General features: G+C 54.4%; 1 protein-coding gene across 1 annotated transcript; it reads left to right on the plus strand.

Moving 5' to 3' along the window:
- The first annotated feature begins 1,910 nt into the window (after positions 1 to 1,910).
- Positions 1,911 to 12,864, plus strand: LOC138925463 (P2X purinoceptor 6-like). The gene is made up of 5 exons (XM_070275930.1): positions 1,911 to 1,923; positions 11,173 to 11,311; positions 11,385 to 11,477; positions 11,547 to 11,687; positions 12,852 to 12,864. The coding sequence occupies exons 1-5, from the start codon at positions 1,911 to 1,913 to the stop codon at positions 12,862 to 12,864; spliced, it is 399 nt and encodes a 132-aa protein (XP_070132031.1).
- The last annotated feature ends 2,898 nt before the right edge of the window (positions 12,865 to 15,762 follow it).

Genomic DNA, 15,762 nt, shown 5'->3' on the forward strand with positions numbered 1-15,762 from the left:
AGAAAGAATGGAGTACTGTCACGGGCTACAACATGGACGAACTGTGAGGACATTATGCTGACTGAAATCACAGTCACAAAGGGACAAATACTGTATGATTCTGCTTCTGCGAGGGACCTAGAGTAGTGAGACTCACACACAGAAAGTAGAATGGAGGGTCCGGGGTGCTGGGGAGGGGGCACGTGGGTTAGTGTCTAATGGGGACAGAGCTTCACTCTTGGATGATGAGCACGTTCTGGAGATGGATGGTGGTGATGGCTGCACAACAAGGTGAATGTACCTAATGCCACTGAACCATACTCTTAAAAATGCTTAAAATACCCAGAAATAAACCCACACATCTCTGGACAGCTAACCTTCAACAAAGGAACCAAGAACACACAATGGAGAAAGGAAAGCCTCCTCAATAGATTGTGTGGGAAAACTGGACAGATGCATGCAGAAGAATGAAAGTGGACCATTATCTTACACCAGACACAAAAATTAACTCTAAATGGATTAAAGACTTGAATGTAAGACGTGAAATCATGAAACTTCTAGAAGAAAACATAGGCAGTACTCTTTGACATCAGTCTTAGGATATTTTCAAGTACCATGTCCAGCCAGGCAAGGGCAACAATAGAAAAAATAAGCAAATAGGACTTCATCAAACTAAAAAGCTTCTGCACAGCAAAGGAAACCATCAACTAAATGAAAAGATGACCTAACAATTGGGAGAAGATATTTGCAAACCATATATCAGATAAGGGGTTAATATCCAAAATATACAAAGAACTCATACATCTCAATAACAAAAAACCTAACAACCCAATTAAAAAATGGGCAAAAGATCTGAACAGACGTTTCTCCAAAAGAAGATAGACAGATGGCCAATAGGCACATGGAAGGATGCTCAACATCATTAACTATCAGGGAAATGCAAATCAAAACTCTAGTGAGGCATCACCTCCCTCTGGTCAGAATGGCTATAATTAAGAAGACAGGAAACAAGTGTTGGAGAGGATGTGGAGAGAAGGGCACCTTCATACACTGCTGGTGGGAGTGCAAACTGGCGCAGCCACTATGGAAAGCAGTATGGAGTATCCTCAAAAAATTGAGAATATATCTACCATATGATCCAGCTATCCCACTGCTGGGTATTTATCCAAAGAACTTGAAAACACAAATGCATAAAGATACATACATGCCTATGTTCATTGTAGCATTATTCACAATAGCCAAGACTTGGTAGCAACCTAGGTGCCCATCAAGGGATGAATGGATAAAGATGTGGTATATGTACACACTGCAATACTACCCAGCCATAAGAAAGGATGAAATCCGGCCATTTGTGACAACGTGGATGGACCTTGAGGGTACTATACTAAGTGAAATTAGTCAGAGGGAGAAAGTGAAATACTGTATGATCTCACTCATAAGTAGAAAATAAAAACAATAAACACATAGAAACAGAGATTGGATTGCTGGTTCTCGGAGGGGAGGGGGAGGGGGGAGGGTGAAAGGGGTGATTACGCACATGTGTGTGGAGATGGGTGGATGGTAATTAGTCTTTGCGTGGTGAACATGATGTAATCTACACAGAAATCGAAATATAATGATGTACACCTGAAATTTATATAATGTTATAAACCAATGTCACATCAATAAATAAGTAAATAAATAAGTAAATGCTTAAAATGGTACATTTTATGTTATATATCTCTTAGCACAATAAAACCAGAGTAAGTGCCTTCAATGGCAGCTCTTATGGTGACTCGAGCTCCTGGGACATCATAACAGGAGTTAACAGTGGGAGGGCGAGTTCCAGGCACCCTGCTGTGTGCCATATGTAGAGAGCGTTAACTTGGCTAATCCCGTGACAATCCCACGATGAGGTATTACTGTGACCCCATGTGACAGAGGAGGAGACCATGGTGCACAGAGGTAAGTGACCTGCTCTCTGTCACACAGCGGTGGAGCAGGGCTCATGGGTGGATGGGCAGAGCCCCAGCCCACACTTGGACCACTTGGGTGGGGGTGGGGGGAGGTGGGGGCACCCCCGGGGAGACCAGAGAGGGGTCCCCTGCAGCAGAGGCATTGGGGGCTCTCCCTCTCCCATGCCCTCCTCCGGCCTCCTGGACTGGGTGGATGAGCTGCTGGGAATAACCAGGGTCACCGGGGCGTGGTGGACGTGAGGGGCAGTGTGGGATCCGAGGGTGCAGGCATCTCCGTTGGGGACCCCCATTCCACACCCACTGCATCCCCACTTGGGTGCCCACTGCCCTCAGCCTTGTTGGCCCAGCAGGCCATGGACCATTAACTGGTGTGGGGTCCCCACCCTTTGACCCCAGGGTTCAGAGCAAGCAGCTTCGGAGCTGGGGGCTGTTTTCTGCCTGGAGCAGGCTCCAGGGGCCCGGGTGAGGGGTGGTCTGGGGCCGGCTCTACATCCTGGATCCTAGAGGATGCTGTGCACCCTGAATTGATGCAGGAGAATCTGGCCTTCTCCCAGAAACGACTAGAATCCTTGGGGCCTCTTTAGGGTTGCGATGTCACAGGTGGGAGTTGGGTAAGACGTGGCCTCAGCATGGGAGACCCCCCTCCCATGCTGCCGTCCCCCTCAGTGGGTGGACTGGTGCGCACTTGGGAAGTCTCCAGGCCTCAGGGAGACAGTGCCCCACCCACTCACCCAGCCAGGTGAGGGTGCCCCCTGGACCCTGCTTGTCTCTGTGCTGCTCCCCGTTAAATTCCCTGGGGAGGAAAAAAAAGGAAACAAATTCTCTGGAGGAGAAACCCTGAGTCTAATGAACGTTTCAGCTTCTCACTGAGAAAAACTTTACTGCATTCTTCCAGGCCAGCGCTGATGGAGGGAGAGAAGGCACCCAGGGTTTCGGCAGGGGGATTCGGGGAAAGCAGTGAGCAGGGTAGGGGACGGCCCACCTTGGTGGAGGCCCCTCTTCTTGTTGGCTTCCTTCAGACCAGCAAGGGGGCATTTAACCCATCTGGGTCAGACGCCCTGGAGGGGAGACAGATTGTGCCTCTGCTGATGCCCTGGACCCCTGCCCTATTGCTGGGTTCTCTGAAGCTGGGACCCTGACTGCTGCTCTGTGTTGCCTCTTGCCCAGCGTGCCCTCTTCTGTGAAGGTGCTGGCTCAGGCCAGGCCCTCAGGAGCCTGTATAACCCAACCATCCCTCTGCTGCCCCCCTGTGGCCGTGCAGAGGAGGCTGCGCATCCTGGCCTGGCTGTCCCAGGACTCTGTGCTGTGGCTGAAGATGGACTTAATGGCCAGGTTCTAGGTGGGGCTCAAGGTCACTCCCCAGTCACCCACCTGTGCTGAGGGGCCTGACTCCTGCCCCAGATGACATGTCTGCCCTTGCTGCACACTGCATGCCACGCCCACGGCCTGACGCCACTCCAGGTCTCAACGCCCACCCAGAAGCTGAGGAGAAATGCACAGTATCCCCTCCAGACAGTGGGGCACCCAGGGCTCCAACCCCATGGGACCCAAGAATCCTTGGTTTACAATCTAGAGCATGTGACTGCCTTTGGGCAGACACATGTCCCTGTACCTGCTCTTGTCACCCTTGTCACACATAGGCACCGAGCTACTTCTAGATTGTGTGATGGGGCCAGCGGGATGGCTCACCGTGGCCTTAAGAATGCTTTCTCAGACTCACACACTCACACAGAGGCACCCAGGCCTTTGTGCTCCCGCAGGTGGCACCCAGGTGGTACCAGATTGGTACGGGGAGAAAAGAGGTCCCCTGGTCACTGCAGGTCACACTCGTGGGTGATAGAGGGTGAGCGTTTACCCTGCCTGTGTGCGCTGGTGTGCCCAACATACCCAATGGATACACAGACCCCTGACTACACCAGGGACGCTGTGGGCGGGCCACCTGCCTCCTGGGGGCTCATCACTCTCTCTCCCCAACAGTCTGGCCTCTACTCTGCCTTCATGGGTGCTTCCTGTAGGTCTTCCTGGCACTTCCTGGGATGTGACTCTGGGCCCCATGGCCATCATGTCCCTCCTGGTCTGCTTCTATGCCTTCCATGAGCCCGCCAGTGCTGCGCTGCTGGCCTTCCCATGGGGCTCCTGGCCTTGGCTAAGACCCTCGGGCCTTCCTGTCATGGTGGGGGCTGTGGTTCTGCTCTTCCTGGGGCCCCAAGGCCCCTGCCTCCTGGGGCTGCCCTTGCCCTCAGCATGTCCTTCTTTGCATTCTGAGGGCTGTCCCTGTGTGTGTGTGTGTGTGGCGGTGGTGGGGTGGACGAGGGGGTGGAGGTGCCCTCGGCCCTCAGCCCTCCCCCATTCTGGTGAGAGGTCAGGACACTTGGAGATGTGCCCAGAGCCTCAGACCCCAGCCTCCCTCTCCTGCTCTCCAAACCAGCCCAAACAGGGTGTGTCACCACTGGCCCTTAGCCCCAGTCCCACCCATACCCCATCTCCCAGCCCGTGTCTGCCCATGTCCTCTGAGACCAGGCAGACCTGTGACCACTCAGTATTTCCTCCTGGCCGGCTGGGGTTCCTGCTGGAGGTCATCTCCTGCCCCGTCACTCATTAAAGTTTTCACCTCCGCTGCTACCGTCACCATCGGCTTCGGGCAGATCAGGGTGGGCTCGCTGTTGGCACCAGGGCACCTGCTGGGTAGAGGACCAAGGCCGCCTGGTATGTGAGGGCCAATTGATGTCCTGCCGTTCCAGAGCTCGAAGCACACGGTGCTCATGTGGGTCTCCGTGAATAAAATGACACCTTGAGGGAGACTTTGGGGGAGGGTCAGATTCTACCACAGGTCACTTGGGGACCGGTGATGACAGCCCCGCTCTGGGTGGAGTCTCCCCCCAGTGTGCTTGGCTCCCTCGCTGAGTGGTTCTGTTCTGCTGCCTCTGCTGCACACTCAGCCAGCAGCCATCACACGTCCTGAGCATCCTGTCAAACTTCCTCAAGCAATTTCCCCACACTCATTTAGCTAGATGGTTCATTTCATGTTTTTTTTTCCAGTTTCTGTTGACTGTGTGTCAAATGCCTTGCTTCTCTATGTTTCTATGTAAATCTCTACAAGAAGCACTAGGTCAGTGACCACTGGTTACCCGAGGCCGTCATTGGTCCTCACGTGGGTCTGGCGTTCCTGGGGGGCAGGAGCTGTCTTGCTCTCGACCGTGGCCACCCAGCGCTGTGCTTGGTACAAAGCAGGTCAGGACGCAGGTGGGTGTGCAGAGTGGACCTGAGCTGTTTGTACTAATGACGCCATGGGGCCCCTGCATCGTGACCTGGTGTCCCCACCTGGGCCTCTCCAAGGCTTGGTCCCCACAGCCAGGCTTTGCCCCAGGCTGGCCTGTGACAGTCTTCCCTGATGGAGGGCAGTGAGCAGATCAAGGCCAGGAGGAGACGTGTGTGTGAGAATCAAGCAGCTGACACGTCTTCCCTCTTGCTCTGGGCTGGGGCTGGATTCACACTTTCCCTGTGCTCATTTCTCACCACACCCCTGGGGGCAGGTTTCTCATATCTCCATTTAGGGAGGAGGGAACCCCTTAGAAAGGTGGGGTGATTGCGATTTGTATATTATGTGCACACACATGTCAGGGGAAGCTTGGCAACTGCTGTTTCCTGGGATGGTCTGTCCTTTATTCTGGAAATGACATCCTTCCTTTTCAGTGTCAAGAACACTCCTTGATGTGATCATTGTGCACATAAAAGGCAGCTTCTTTACACATTCGTGCTTAGTGACCCCAGGCCTCCAAAGTCATTAAACCTTGACTGTGTCATGACAGTCATTGGAGAGCCCCTGGGCTGGGGTGGGTGGGGGGGTCCTCCTGACCTGCCAGGATACAACGGGGGAGGTGGAGGTTGGAGGTGTCATTGGCTAAGTAGCCGGGACTTCTGTGGCATCAGCACCTCAGGCACCTTGGCCCTGGTGAGTGGTGTGCATCCAGGGGAGTGTATTATGGCTGGTGATGGTCACATGAACTGAGGGGGGACAAAGATCGGCATCATGAACAGGTGCACAGCTTTGTGACACATCCAGAACCACTTTGTATTTGCTCACTCGTGGAAGGTACATTAAACCCTGATAGATTTTAAGAGACACGCACCCTGCACCATCACTGCAAAGTACTGAATTTCCCATGATCCTCGTTTCTCTGCCTGCTGGCAGTGCTGACCCGCATTTGTGTCTGTTGTCTGATAGAGCGTTTAGGGTTGGATTCAGGGTCAACAAAGAGCCCTTTGCAAACACTATGGATTCTTTTCAGTTGTATCCTGAGGCATCTGTCACGTCTGGAATCCACTCCAAGCACGAGGAGGAGAGTCCCTTCAGCGCCTGTGAAATGGACTCTTCACAAGTTTATAGTTTTAAAACTGGGAATCTGGAAGACTCAATTCTTCATGAGTCTAAAATGTTTATTTCTTAATATGTTGTTTTTTCACAAACTGATGCTTTCGAAAGAGATAGTTAATTGTCCTCTTTGACTTCTGAGGTCATCTCTGGGGGCGGAGCAGTGATGGGTGTGGGTCCACCTTCACATTCAGGGTGCAGATCTGTGTGACCCAAATACTGACACTTCTTTCCATTTGACGACTGCCCCGTGCCCCTCCCCCTGAGTGATGATGATTCTTTCCAGAGATTTATGAATATGAGTTTTTAAACCTTTGATGCCTTTTTCTGAAAATTAAAACATGGAAATCTTCGTGAATATTTCAGGATTTCCTGCTACCCAGATTGTTAGCTAATAGAATTCCGCTGGGTTTCGTTGCCCTAGTTCATATCCTTTAAGGTGAGTGAACGAGATTCCGTACTCCCTTCTGGGGGTTAGGTTCTGTGTTGACGATGCACAATTCTGTCTTTTAATCACGGGAACAGCTTTAGTGAGATATGGTTCACATACAAGTCACACTTGAAGGTGTGCAATTCATGTTTTTTTAGTATATTCACAGAACTGTGCAACATCAGCATAGTCGATTCTGGAAGCTTTCCGTCATCCCTCTAAAGAAACACCTTCCTCGTTAGGAGACAGTCCCATTGCCCCCAGCCCCTAGGGCCTAGGCAAACACAAATCCACTTTCTGCTTCTATGGATCGGCCCGTTTTGAACATTCTGTATAAATGGAATCACACAGTGTGTGACCTTCTGTGTCTGGCTTCTTTCCCTCAGCGTAGTGGTTTCAGGGTCCATCCGTGTCGTGGCGTGTGTGACCCCTCATTGCTTTGACTGCTGAATAATATCCATTGTGTGGCTGTAGCACGATGTATTTCTCCTTTCCTCAGGTGATGGACATTTGGGTTGTGCCCACTTTGTGTCTCTTATGACTATGGTTGCAGTGAACATTCCTGCACGAGTTTCTGCATGGACATCTGCTTTCATTTCTTTTGGGCACACACCTGGGAGCGGAACTGCTGGGTCAGATGGTCACTCTCTGTGTCCCTGTTTGGATGCCCTGAGGACCTTCTCCAAAGCGCCTGCACCGTTTCCCGTTCCTGCAGCAGCGTGTGAGGGTCCCAGTTCCTCCACGTCCTCACCCACACTCACCGTCTGTCTTTGATTCTAGCCACGCTGTGGGTGTGAAACGGCTTCTCACTGTGGGCTTGATCGGTATTTCTCTGACGGCTGATGATATTGGGCATCTCTTCATGTGCTCAAGGGCCATTTGTGTGTCTTTGGAGAAATGTCTGTTCAGCTCATTGACCCATTTTAAAATTGGGTTATTTGTCTTTTTATAACTGAGTTGCTACTGTCCTTTATATATTCTAGGTATGTTTGTTATCAGATATACGATTTGCAAAATTTTCTCTATATTGTGGATTGTCTTTCTCATTCTAAATGTCCTTTGAATCCCACAACTTTTGCATTTTGCTGATGTCTAATTTATGCACGATAGAGTCTTACTAGATGGAAATGATTCAGACATTAACTCACATCCTCATCAATATTTTGGTTATCTAAGTTAGAAGCCAGCTGTCAAAGGGTCCGGGAGAGATTTGAATTAGTTCATTTCAAGATTCGCTATAGATCCAAAAGAACTCGTTGGGGAACATATCAAATGTCAAACATTCTTTATTATCCTTTTACTGCTCATGGGATCAGTAATCATAGCCCCTCTCTCATTTCTGAGATTAGGAATTTGTGTTTCTCTGTGTTTTTCTGAGCTAGCCTGGCTTGAGGTTTATCCATTTTTTAAATCTTTTATAAGAGCTAGTTTTTGTTTTATTGATTTCTCTATTGATTTCCCTGTTCCAGTGTCATTAATTTCTTTCTTCTTTTTGAGGAAGATTACCCTGCGCTAACATCGGCTGCCAATCCTCCTCTTTGCCGAGGAAGACTGGCCCTGAGCTAACATCCGTGCCCATCTCCCTCTACTTTATATGTGGGATGCCTACCACAGCATGGCTTGATGAGTGGTGCCATGTCCACACCAGGGATCTGAACTGGTGACCCCCTGCAGAAGCAGAATGTGGAAACTTCACCACTAGGTCACTGGGCTGGCCCCTAAGTGTCATTAATTTCTGTTGTAATTTTTATTATTTCCTCTCTTCTGTTTGCTTTAGGCTTCCTTTGTTCTTCTTTCTCCAGCTTATTGTGTCAGATCTTTTTGTTTTTTTAAAGATTGACACCTTGAGCTAACATCTATTGCCAATCTTCTTCTTTTTCGATTTTTCCTTCTTCTCTCCAAAGCCCTCCAGTTCATAGTTGTAGATCCTAGTTGTGAGTGTTTTCACTTGTGGCATGTGGGTCACCACCTCAGCATGGCCTGATGAGTGGTGCCATGTCCGCGCCCAGGATCCGAATCAGTGAAATTCTGGGCTGCCGAAGTGGAGTTTGTGAACTTACCCACTCGGCCACCAGGCTGGCCCCTTTTTTCCTAATATGTGCATTTACTGCCATAAATTCCCCTGCAGGTTCTGCTTTCACTGCATTCTGCACATTTTGATTAGTTGTATATTCATTTTCATTTAGTGAAAAATATTTGCGTTTTCTCTTGAGACGTCTTTTCTTCATCCATGTGTTGTTTAATCTGCAAATATTTTGGGATTTTCCAGCTACCTTTCTGTTTTTGTTTCCTACTTTAATGTACTTTTTGGTCTGAGAACATACTTTATTTGCTTTCTATTTTCCATAGTGACATCTTTCATTAATTGCGCCCCACACTGAATCGCTTGCTGGGCTGGAGGGTAACTGTGTGGCCTCTGTGCCCTGAGTCCTTGTCGTTGGTCCCACCACAGTGGCTGGGGTGCCACATGTTCCAGTTGGTCTGTCCACAACAAGGTGAGGCACGTGCACAGAGCATGTGCTGACTTTCAGAAACACACATGACGTCCTTCCCTTTCTAAATGCTCAGAGACGTCTAGTTGATGTTTGGTTTGTAGACTGTCCTGAAATTGTGCTGGGGCCACGGGTCTGTGTTTTCTGGAATCCGTGTGATCCTCTTTGTCCATGTCTTGGCTTCTGGCCCTTTCCTCGAAACTGCCAGGGCTGGGTAATCCATCAGATCCCACAAGCCGGCTTCCTGAGAATAGCGGAGTTCCTGCCAGCTCCTCTCAGGGGCCTGGTCATCTGGTCCCTCCCAGCACATGCACTGTGTCCTTGTGGTGTCACAGCCTCCAGCGAACACATGCCGAGCCTCCCCTAGACCGGGCTTGCAAAACTCCACCGTCACCACCTCACGGAGCTCCTGCACAGACAGCACAGCCAAGGTGACTGGTCCCACGATGGGGGCAGAAGCTACAGCTGGGAGACCCAGAGGCACGTCAGCCAACCCGGGGCCTCGAGAGGGGTTCCTGCAGGGTGTGAGGCTGGAGGGGGATCTTGAGGATGTCCAGGCAGAGGGGGCTGTGTGGGCAGAGGCCCTGAGCTGTGTGAATTGGGACCCTTCCAGGGCTCCCTGCACTGAGTGGGGTTGTCCCTAGTTTTGGACTGGGCCAGGAACGGGTCGCCCTGGATCACAGGGCCTGTGAGCCCCTCTCAGGAGCTGAAGTGGATCCAGCAGCAGCAGAGCCAGAGAGAGGCTCAGGGAAGGGGCATGACCATCTGTGCATTGGGATGGACCACGTGGGCTGCTGGAGGGAGGTGGATGAGGGCAGAGGCGGGGCCCATGCTGATGACCTTGGGGTCTGGTCAGAGGAGATGGTGGCCCAGTCCAGGTGGAGAGGAGGGGCAGACTCAGGACATAGGTAGGGACAGTGAGGCAGAGCAGGTGACCCCACTCTGTCCCATTCCACTTCTCACAGTTCCACCCCCACAAAGTCTGACCGTTTCATTTGGCTTCTCCGAGTCCCCAACCCTTCCTGCCACCCTGGTGCTGTGTTCCTCCTGCTGCCCCTGAGCCAGGGGCCAGGGACAGCGGCATCCACCCTCCGCCTGGCAGAGCCATGTCTGACTCAGTGCCCGATGCTTGAGGGTGCTTCCTCTCTGGGGTCTGGGACTCCCAGAGACCTCGCCCCTGCTCCCTCCTGGCTGATGCCCAGAACTCTGTGACCCTGTGCAGGCACTGATGTCCCTGTTTGCAGCAGAACAGGCGAGAAGGCACTGGACTGTGGTCCCTTGGCCAGTGTGTGGAGTCCCACTTCCCTAGAGGCTCCTCTGAGGAGGGTCCCACCCTTTGAGTGCCACACCCAGCACCTCCACCCTGGCATGAACTCACCCTCCCAGAGTCCCTCCACCTTCCCTATTCTGTCATCTGAATTGGACCAGAGAAGCTGGGCCTTGAGGACTCACTTCTGCTCCCCTGGGGACAGAGCTGTCAGGAGGGAAGGTATCGCTCTGTCTTGGGAGACAGCGCTGCACCCCTATCTGGCTGGGGGGCTGTTCACCCTCCCCCTCTGACCACCTCCTTTTATCTGCACCCTCCAGCTTTCCCATGTGCCCCAAACTCAGGGAACCTGGGGGCTAAGCAGCGGAGGGGCATGTCACTGGGGACTGCAGGGCTGGGTCACGCAGGGGAGACACCTCCTGGGCCTGGACAGCTCTGTTCTCTCACCACCTCAGCCCTCTCCATCCACTGGAGACCTGCTGGGCTGACGAGGACTGTCCTGAAGGGGAGACGGGGATGCACAGCCATGGTCACTGTGGGCCCTGTCTTCCAGCGCCTCCACTGGGATGGGGTTCAGGGGGCTGGGCTGGGACCCTGGGTGGCTCCCCCCAGCAGGCCCGGTGGTGGCTCTGTGTCTCTTCTTTCTGCCATCAGCCCCCTGCCCACTCTCTTCCCAGGCCCTGTGGGGATTGGAGGCCTGGAGTTTGTCTTGTGTTTTCAAGGCATCAAAACGGGCCAATGTGTGATATTCAATGGGACCCACAGGACCTGTGAGATCTGGGACTGGTGCCAGGTGGAGAATGACACTGTGCCTGTGTAAGTGTCCCCGACACCCAGGGCAGGGTCCCAGGACCAGCACAGCCTGCCCCTTACCTCCCCACACCTGCAGGAAGCCCGTGCTGGTCCAGGCTGAGAACTTCACCCTGTTCATCAAAATCACTGTCACCTTCAGCAAGTTCAACTCACCAAGTGAACATAGTGGGTCCTGGCTGGCCCCAGATCCTCCTTGTCCCCTGCTATTCATGATCCTCCCCCATCCCCAACCCTTCAGGTCCAGTGCCTTGGAGACCTGGGATGCCACCTATTTCAAGCACTGCCTCTACGACCCATGCTTCAGCCCCTACTGCCCTGTGTTCCACATCGGGGACCTTGTGGCCATGGCTGGTGGGGTCTTTGAGGACCTGGCATTGCAGTGGGTCCATGGGGGCAGGTTTCTTGGGGGACCGGGGGAGAGGCTCCTGGGCCCATGTGCTGGGGGAGCAGTGATGTGCTGTGTGCAGGGCGGTGCTGTGGCATCCACGTCTGCTGAGATGGTGACCTGGATACGGGGGGCCCCGACTGCCAATCTCACGACTCCCTCCAGCTGCAGGAGTGGAGCTCCAACTTCAGGTGTGGCCCCACTGCCCGCCTGCTGCTCCTCAGCCAGGTCCTCCCAGACCTGTCCTCCTGTGGTGCCCTGGACAGACCACAGCCTGGTCCATCCCTCTGGATGCTCTTCTGTGTGTGTGAGGGGGTCCCAGGGCAGGAGGGGGTCTCTGAGCTCCAGGTCCCCCAGCACAGGCTCCGTCCAGCCTCCCTCCTGAGCCCTTTGGCCACCACCCCATCTGTCCCACACCCTGCTGCAGCTGGGGCCCCTCATCCCAGCCCCTCCTCCACTCCACCCTGCCTCGAGCACCTCCCTCCATGGCACAGGGGCTTTCTTTTTACTTTTCCCTTATGGTTTTATCTGAAAATGTACAAGAATCTCTAGAAAACCTCAAAGATTAGTGCCATGAAAACTCATATAGCCTTCATCTGGGTTCATCATGATTATTTTTATTTATTTTTTTCACCATTCTGTCCCATTTGTTTTCTCTCTCCCTCTCTAGAGAGAGCTGGATATATTTAGATGGATTTCAAAGAAAACCGTTGGAAAGTAAGTGGCAGATATCTGGACACACCCCTCTCAACGCTGTCCTGAGAATGAGGACCTTCCCCAGGTGACCGCTGTCCTCTTGTCACACTCAGGAAATTTAACATTGGCAGATAAATCTAATATTTAAATTTCCCCAGCTGTGCCAATAATCCTAAATCTTTTATTTTCCAACCCAAGGTGCACTCAAGGCTCTTGCGTTGCATGAATTGTCGTGTCTTTAAGTCTCCTAAGCAGACCTGTCCCATCCTTCTGCCCCCTCATCATCCTCATGCAGACATGCACACAGCCACCAGGCCTGGAGGTGATGCCCATGACACTGCCCTCTGGGCCCTCCTGGCCTGGCTTCACTGGCCTCCCAGCTCTATGCAACCATGTGGGGCTGGACCTGCCCATGCCCTGTTCCCCTCCCTCTGGGCTCTCCCCACCCTTGTATCTCCTTAGAGCTCCTCCCTGAGCCCTGGGAATCCAGCCTGAGGGGCTCCCGGCAGGAAGTCTTCCCAGGCTCCCAGGGGAGAGCACATGCTCCTCTCTGGACCCCACAGCCCCAGGCTTCCCCACCTTCCCCACCCCCACTGCCTGTGTCTGTTTAGGGAGCCTTCTGTCCCCATCCCCTCAGCAGGCAGGGAGCTTCTGAGAGGCAGGTCCCAGCTTGCTTGTCCCCTGTGTCCTCAGCAATGACACAGGGCTGAGACCCAGGACTTGGGCTGGGGTGGATGGAGTCAGTGGATGAGTAAGATGAGGCCTGTGAGTGCCAGGCCACCCAGGAGTGGGCAGAGCAGCCACTGGACTCTCTCCTGCCCCAGGACAGCCACTCACCAGGGGGAGGCCTCAGGCGTGGAGGCCCGGAGCCTGCTCAGCTCTACGGGATCTGCTCAACATCCTCATCAGTAGACAGGTAAGGGTCAGGCCAGGACAGGTGTGGGCAGGCAGGGGTGAGTGTTGGGAGGGAGTGACAGCCACAGGCAGAGAGGCTCAGCCCAGGTCTCTCTCAGGCAGGGAAGTTCGGGCTCATCCCCACAACCCTCACTCTGGGGTCTGGAGCAGCCCGGCTGGGTGTGGTGAGTCTGGCCATTGTGGGTCCCTCTGGCTGCTGGTAAGCATGTGCCCCCCGAAAGCCCCCCAGAGCCCCCTGTGCTGACATTGAGTCTCGGGATGAGGGCTGTGTAGGTGGTGGGATGGTAGGTTGGGGTCAGGCCGTGGGTCTGCCCTGCCTCTCCCAGATCACCTTCTTCTGTGACCTGTTGCTGTTGTATGTGGATGGAGAAGCCCATTTCTACTGCAGGACCAAGCATGAGGAGGGCACTGCGGGCCTGCCTGACCCTGGGCTACACTTTGGCGGGTGGTGGATGGAGCCCCGTCCTGCTGTCCTCATCTGCAGGCAAAGGCCCCGAAGGGAACTGACAACCCTGAGCAGACAGGTGGCTTCCCCAACATCCGGCTGCCCAGGTGCCTTAGAGGGGGCCCAGCACCTGCCCCCACTACTGCTGCTGGGAGCTGGACACTGTCACCGGGGGCCTGGCACCCACTTGCTGGCCCATTCCTGAGGCCTGTAGCCTTTCTCTGCTCATTGGGTGTTGGGGGCTGGGAAGGGTCAGTGCCCCACCTTGGGGACTCACAGCTGAAGCCCTGGCAGGACCAGGGCAGGGGTGGGGGAGAATTCCACTCTTCAGCTTCCAGGCAGCCTGTCCCTCCCCCAGCTCCAGCCCCGGCAGGGGCCCACAGAAGCCAGTTTCGTGTACAGACTGCAGGGAACAGATGCAGGGCCCTGGTCCAGTGGGGCTCCGGCTGGGGCTGGGGCTGGAGACGCTCTCCCAGGCTCCGTCTCCAGTGTTCCCAGCAGTTCCCCGCTCTCCAGCTGTCCACCACACTGGCTGTGGTCACTTTGGCCCTGCCTGGCTCCCAGCCCTCCTCCCCCTGCCGGCACCCCCCTCACAGGGAGAGGCCCTGCCCTCTCAGCTGCCCCGCAGTGGTGTCTGTGCAGCCAGAGTCCAAGGCCAGGGAGAAGGCAGCCTGGCAGGAGGAGCTGTGGCATCTGCTCTGTGCTGGGTTCCCAGGGCATGGCCTCTCCCAGCTCTGGGCCTCATCCATGGAGTGAGGAGTGTGGTGGCAGATGCTCTGACCCCCTAGTACCCCAGGCAAAGGTACAGGCACCTCTTGGGCCCATACCTTCTCAGCTGATGAGCACCAGCACCTTCCTGGTGGCAGCCCTTTGGCTGTGGATGGCTGGGATGGGGAGCTGGGTAGAGGGGTTGTTGGTGGGCATGGGGTCCTTTGGGACCCTCTGTCTGTCTCCTTGGTGACACCAGCCCAATGCCCTGGAACCTGCTCACCAGGCTTCCTGGGATTCATAGGGTGGGGAGGCTGTATATCTGCACACATGTCACTGCTGCCCAAGGTCACACCTGAGAATACGCCTGAACAGCTGCCACCCCAGCCTGAGGCAACTGCCCGAGGACCACGCTCTGACCAAACCCCAGCTGCAGCCCAGGGGCTGGAGGGAATGTTCGTAACAGAGGACATGGAAACCCCAGTAGGCTGGCCTGGTTCTGGCTCTGGAATCCTCCAGGGACCTGAGTCCTGCCTGCTGGAGAATTTCCCTGTGTCCTGGGCCTATGGTCAGGAGTGGGGAGGGATGGGACTGCAGGAGCCAAGCCCTCTCAGGGGCCTGGGGACCCCCAAAGATGGGGCTCCATCACCACCAGGTGGGCTGAAGGTCCCTGGAGCAGGTCCAGGTGCTTGTGCACCCACCTCCCCGTGTGTGTCCCATCCCGAGCCTTTGTCACAAAGCCCTGAGGGGGCAGCAGGGAGAGAGGCCGCTGGAAGCTGCGGGCAGCCCTGGGCTGGGAAACAGCTGCTGTCTTAGTCTGCACGCCCATGTAGGGGACTGTGTGCACCATGTGGGCCTGTGCCTGAGAGATGCATGTGCCCGGGCAGGGGGTCTCTCCATCCGGGGCAGGGATCAGGACATGCCCTGCTTTCTGGGAGCCCTGGGAAACCGAGGGAGCCCAGAACTGCCCTGCCCTTTCTAAGTGGCCTCCTTGGGGTCCAGGCTCTGCTTTCTATATCTGCCCCCAAGGGACATGTGGGGAGCCTTGGAGGGAGCCTGGCCCCACCCTGTGCCTGGTGTGTGTAGCTCCCCCCTGTGCTGGGCAGAGGGCACTGGCCTGAGGGCGGAATCCTGGGACCCAGGTCTGGCCATGTCCCTGACTCAGGGCCGTCCCAGGGCTGGCACCCTCACCTTACAGAACCTCGGCAAATGTGCTATAGGTTGGAGATAATCATCTACTTCCTGGGGACAGGTAAGGACTCAGGATCACAAAGACCCCCACAGTGGACACAGCAGCAGGCCACA

This window comes from Equus caballus, chromosome 8 (assembly GCF_041296265.1).
Source record: "Equus caballus isolate H_3958 breed thoroughbred chromosome 8, TB-T2T, whole genome shotgun sequence".
In the NCBI taxonomy this organism is placed as follows: domain Eukaryota; kingdom Metazoa; phylum Chordata; class Mammalia; order Perissodactyla; family Equidae; genus Equus; species Equus caballus.